Below are 5210 nucleotides of genomic sequence, written 5' to 3'. Positions count from 1 at the left end.
GCACAAAATGAGGTGAGTACATTTGTGCAGTTGAGAACCATTAAAGCTGGGGCAAGCAGGGGCTGGGCTGCAGTGATGTCCCATCAAAATATGGCCCCGGGGTTGGTCTGTCTGTTGGTGTGAGCAGGTGGGAGATGCTCACACCACTGGAGTGTAGGCTCAGTGCCTGCAGAGCCCCAGTTGAGCCCCATGAGGATACTCTGATCCAAGAGGTACCTAAGGGGATGCAGCAAGGATGAAGAACAGGCAGTCCATGCTTCGACCATCCCAGTAGGTTGGGGCTTTGCACTGCAGGGTTGCACAGGAGCTGTGCCAGCACTGTGCTCTGAGCACTGTGCAAGCCCAGCTGGGGCTGTGCAATGTGCATGTAGGACCAGAAACACTTTCACAAACAAACCTTGCTGCAATCACAACAGAACTGCAAGCACTGGCACTGCAGGGCACGTGCTGAGGATATGTGCCGGGATCTGGGCTGGTCCCTAGTGCACACCCAGTCCCATCACCACCTCACCTCCATGATGTCCTTAATGACAGGGGTCCACCGGGACAGCTGGTAAGTCTGCTCGCTGATCCGCTCCTTCCGCTCCGGCTTGCTTCGGCGCCGCAGGGTGGACTGAGGACAGAGGGGATGGGGACACAGTGAGACACAGGGCAACTCCATAGGGATGTGTGCAGACTTGGAGGGTAGACACTCACGTCTGTGATGATGGGCACCCCGAGGTGGGCCATGTTGGTGATGATCTCGCTGTCCTCAGCCGGGATCTGGGCGTGCTGGATCAGCTTGTTCAGGTTCTCCTCGGTGATACCTGCATGAGAAGTGGGTGAGCACCATCTCCCTGGGACACCCACCTCGGTGGCCATTACATTTGGCTCCTCCTTGCTCCCTTCCTGCACACCCCCTCTCACCATTCTTCAGGAAGATGTAGAGCAGGATGATGCGGATCTTGTCATAGGTGCTGACGTTCCCATCCAGCAGAATGGGGACAATGGCCCTCATGGGATCTTTGATCTTCTCGCCTTCGGCATCGGTGCCCATGGCCAGGTCCTGCAGAGCACATGCCCATCACCGAGGCTCAGATGTGGCACTGGGTTGCTGTCCCCATGGGGTGCAGGGAGATGGCAGAGGGACAGTACCTGTTCCACTCGGCACAGCTTGTCCACCGTGCCCTGGTAGTGCTTCATGCAGTCCTCGGCCAGGTGCAGGTGAGTGGAGTACTGCAGAGACACGAGTGGTGTGGGCACCATCACAGGGAAGCCCCCACCTCAAAGCCACCTCCAGTGCTGCTCAGCACCAATAGCTCCACCAGGACCCTTCCCCTGGCGTTACCTTGCTGAGCTCCTTCTGGTACTGTGGCATCTTCTTCAGCATCTGGGACAGATCCCTCATGGTGGTCTGCGAGGGAAGGGGATGTGGTCACTCATCCACGGTGGCACCAAGGAGGGAAGGTATGACCCTACTAAGCATCCCCTTTTTGGGGGGTCTTGTTCTCATGCTGGGGGGTCGTTGTTCCCTATTTTCTCAGCCCCCTTCCAGCCTTCCCCCCAAAAAGGACCCGTGGCCCCAGCAGGCTTTGCCACAGCCCTTCATGGTGTCCCCAAGAGCCTTGGCCATGCACGAGCTCCCACTGGGAGATGTCACCTTATCGCCTGTGTTCATCCTCTTGCTTGATGAGAACTCCTTCAGGGACCGGGTCACTTCCCTGGGAAAAGGAGGAGGACACAGTCATCAGCACAGAGGGAATCAACCCACAGGGCTGGGTGCTGTGGGGCAGCCCATAGGGACACTCACTGGGACACCTCGGCGATGTGCTTGTGGCGCAGGGAGACCCAGAGGTCATCATCCTCATCCAGGAGAACCTCCTTCACCCGCGCCTCCCCGATGCCACTTGTCTCATATCTGGGAAGGGGAACAAGGCACGTGGTCACACGTGGGTCAGGGGGGCATGGAGAGACATGGGGACATGCGAGGCATGGGGTGACATAGGATCATAGAGGGACCACAGAGGGACGTGGGAGAACACGGAGGGACCATGGAAGGACACAAGGGACCATGGAGAGACTACAGGGGGCATGGGGTGACATAGGATAGGGCAGCATGGAGGGGGACACAGGGTGATGCAGGGAAACCATGGGTTTTTTTACTGGGGGGACATGGAGGGACCACAAAGGGACACAGGGGCCACTCAGCTCTGCCAACAGCTGGGTGACACTACTTCAGCTTGGTGTCACGTCTTGCCACCTTCCTCGCTTAAAGATTGGGAAAGGGCAATGGGCTGAGGGTGGTCAAAGCTGCCTGTGCCAGGAGGGCTGCCAGCACCTGGCTCCCCACCAGTGGTATTCACTCACTTGTAGACATCGTTCTCGATGGGCAGCAAGTCATAGCTCATAGCCTGAAAGGTCAGCTCGTGCAGCACTGGGGAAGCGGGGTCGAAGCCACGATCCAGGATGAGGAGCTGGGAGCGAGCCTTGTCCGGACCCTACAGAGTCACCAGCAGGGCCATCAGCAGGTGTTGGAGTCCCCAGTGCCATCCTGAGCTGATGTACAGCAGTGAGATGCCACCCCATCCCCAACCCCACTCACCTCACCCATAGTGGGGTCATCAGCCTTGTAGGCATCCAGCTTGTCCTGGATGAGCTGCGCCAGCATGGCGTTGTCCTTGTAGTCCCTAGGGAAGAAGGAAGGGACATCAGCCCCTGGCTATGCAAAGGGTGGGGAGGAGTTGCTGTGATGTTCTTGGCTCAGGGGAGAAATGGGACCTGAGCACCATTTGCTGCTCCTTTTCACCTCTCCTCAGGGAACATGATGCTCTGCTTTCCCTTGGTCTATCCCACAGGAGACACCCCCTGGATTCCAGGTTCTGGAACCCCAGCTCTGCAGAGCATCCCCTGGCTTTAAGCCTTCCACCTGCCAACCCTGCAGCCTCACCCGCGGTACCGCACGGCTGGGTACTCCTTCAGTGTGGCACACAGAGTGGCAATCTGCTCCGCCAGCCTCTCCAGGATAGGGTTCTTCATCTGCGCCTTGTGAGGGCTGTAGAAGCTTTGGAAGGAGTCTGCTGAATCCAGGGAGTAAACCTGGGGAGGGCAGCAGGGGGTGGTCAGAGGGGAGAGGGTGTGGGGACATCCTCATGGGCTGGGACAACACATACCAACCCAAACAGATGGGGGGGTCCCACCCAAACTAGAGAGCTGTGGGGTCCAAATTCAGCTATGTTTGGGGTGTCCTGACCCCCTGCACTTCCCCTGCTCTTGGACTGCCAAGAAGCCCATCTCCCATCCACCCTCACCGTGATCTCCCCTGGAACTCGATGCCATCTGTCCCTCCCTGTCCCCTTTGTCCCCACAGTGCCCTTGGCAGTGCAGTGCCAGGAGGCAGCACGGCTGCTAAATCCCCACAGCGGATCAGCCCTGAGACATAATCAAAAGAGACAGAGTGTAGGGAGCAGTGCCAGGATGGGGATCGTGGTGTTTTCACAGCTCTTACAGAGACGCTGATGGGGGGGGAGGACCCAAGCATCCCCCTCCGGGTCACGTGCAGGGGACATCCCCAGCCCTCACCCACCTGGGACTCAGAGGGTAGGAAGGCAATGTTGATCTCAGTCAGGGTCTTGATGACCTTGGCAGCACGGGACTTCACCAGCTCATTGAACAGGGCATCGGGGCAGGCTGCAGGGAGCAGGAAGCAGCACTCAGGACAAGGTGGCCACGCTGCCATGATCCTGCCCTGCCCCAAGCATCCCTCCCACCCTGCTTTCTTGTGCACGTTTTAGTGGCAGCGTCCCCTTTTCTTGTTTCGCACAATGCATTTGCAATGGAGGGATGTGATGCCCTGCCCTTGGGAGCCCAAATCCCACTTTTGGTATGCAGAAACCTGACCACGAGCTTCTCCCCTTCTACCTGCCAACGCCTTCAGTGCCCTGTGGGTACTCACAGTCGGTGAAAAAGACGTGGGCTGCTCTGTACTTGGAGGTGGGGGGGTCCTTGAAGTCGCTGATGAGGGAGTGGACGGACTGCAAAAAAGAAGGGAGAGTCAGGGCTGGGCAGGGCAGCCCTACATCCAGCCCCACAGGGAGCCCTGCACCCTGTGCCACAGCCCCGATACATCCCACGGGCACCACTGCCCATCCCGGTGTGGGCACCCACCCCTCTGCCCCAGCTCACCTTTTCAGAGGGTGTGATAAGATAGACAGCCTCCAGGCTGGGCAGCGGCTCCCGGCGCTTGTTGATGTCCTCCACAACTGGGGGGGAGGGGGGAAAAAAAGGGACCATGCCAGGGTACGTGAGCACATCCCACTGCAATAGAGCCTGTGAGTGTCCAACGCACCCCCTGCCCTCTGCAACCCCTTCGCTGCCCCCTAGAAGTAAGGAACGGCCCTGGGAGGAGCAGTAGATTTGTCTGTGTGGGAGGAGGGGACTCACAGACATTGTGTGAGATGGACAGGGGTGGCTGCATCCCCCCCAGAGCGAGAGATGCACGGTGCTGGTACTCACTTGTGATGCCCTCCGTCATGATGTCGGTCATTTTGCAGCAGGAGGACAGCATGCGCATGCTGAGCTGGTCCACCACCAGCACCTGGGGACAGCAGCCATCAGGTAGGGACAGGACAGCAGGGAACTACCCCACCTGCTCCCACTCCTTCCCAGCTCCATCCTCTCCACCCCCCTTCTCCTCCTGCAGCCTCGCTCACCTTCCATTCTCCCTTCTTCTTCACCTTCCGAATCACATCGTGCATAATTTCTGCAAGAGGAAGAGATGGGGATGGGGTGAGCACCCTGAGCCCCACCACAGCACCCTGGGATGCTCCATTCCCTGGCGATGTGTGGTGGGGATGTTTTGGGGGCCGGGGTGGCGGGGGATCAACCCCAGCACCCACACATGGCACTCAAGGGCTCAGTGGGGAGCACTGAGCAGAGCCCAAAAGAGGGTGGTAAGGGGATGGGGGGGATCCCCTTGGGCCACCCACACGCCACAGCCCTAATCCAAAGCACCAGGACAACAACAGCAGCTTAAGGGCTCCTTTTAGAAACAAGAATCAAGCGGCCTCAACCTGCTCCTTGTAATCCCCCACAATCCCATTTTGCATCCCAGCCCTGCACGCTTACACAACCAGCTGGGGGCCGTCCCTGCGCTGTCACCACAGGGCCACCCGAGGTGCCAGGGCTGCTCCTATGGGATGGGGATGTCACCTCCTGGGCGGGTGTTGATGGGT

At 58.8% G+C, this 5210-nt stretch overlaps 1 protein-coding gene across 1 annotated transcript in view; it reads right to left on the bottom strand.

Moving 5' to 3' along the window:
* Window positions 1–4798, bottom strand: part of STXBP1 (syntaxin binding protein 1) — a 7117-nt gene extending 2319 nt beyond the window's left edge. The window contains exons 1-15 of the mRNA XM_010720799.3: window positions 4689–4798; window positions 4492–4573; window positions 4162–4238; window positions 3932–4010; window positions 3563–3666; window positions 2927–3075; window positions 2582–2666; window positions 2347–2477; window positions 1790–1897; window positions 1640–1700; window positions 1328–1393; window positions 1135–1215; window positions 907–1045; window positions 697–806; window positions 512–613 (exon numbers count right to left, since the gene is read on the bottom strand). Of these exons, the coding sequence (XP_010719101.1) occupies window positions 512–613; window positions 697–806; window positions 907–1045; window positions 1135–1215; window positions 1328–1393; window positions 1640–1700; window positions 1790–1897; window positions 2347–2477; window positions 2582–2666; window positions 2927–3075; window positions 3563–3666; window positions 3932–4010; window positions 4162–4238; window positions 4492–4573; window positions 4689–4733 (1419 nt within the window). The 5' untranslated portion in view covers window positions 4734–4798. The remainder of the gene's footprint in view (window positions 1–511; window positions 614–696; window positions 807–906; window positions 1046–1134; window positions 1216–1327; window positions 1394–1639; window positions 1701–1789; window positions 1898–2346; window positions 2478–2581; window positions 2667–2926; window positions 3076–3562; window positions 3667–3931; window positions 4011–4161; window positions 4239–4491; window positions 4574–4688) is intronic.
* Window positions 4799–5210: the final 412 nt, after the last annotated feature.

This window comes from Meleagris gallopavo, chromosome 19 (assembly GCF_000146605.3).
Source record: "Meleagris gallopavo isolate NT-WF06-2002-E0010 breed Aviagen turkey brand Nicholas breeding stock chromosome 19, Turkey_5.1, whole genome shotgun sequence".
Taxonomy (NCBI): domain Eukaryota; kingdom Metazoa; phylum Chordata; class Aves; order Galliformes; family Phasianidae; genus Meleagris; species Meleagris gallopavo.
The sequence above is the reverse complement of the archived record's forward strand: the minus strand, read 5'-3'. Positions and strand labels throughout refer to the sequence as shown.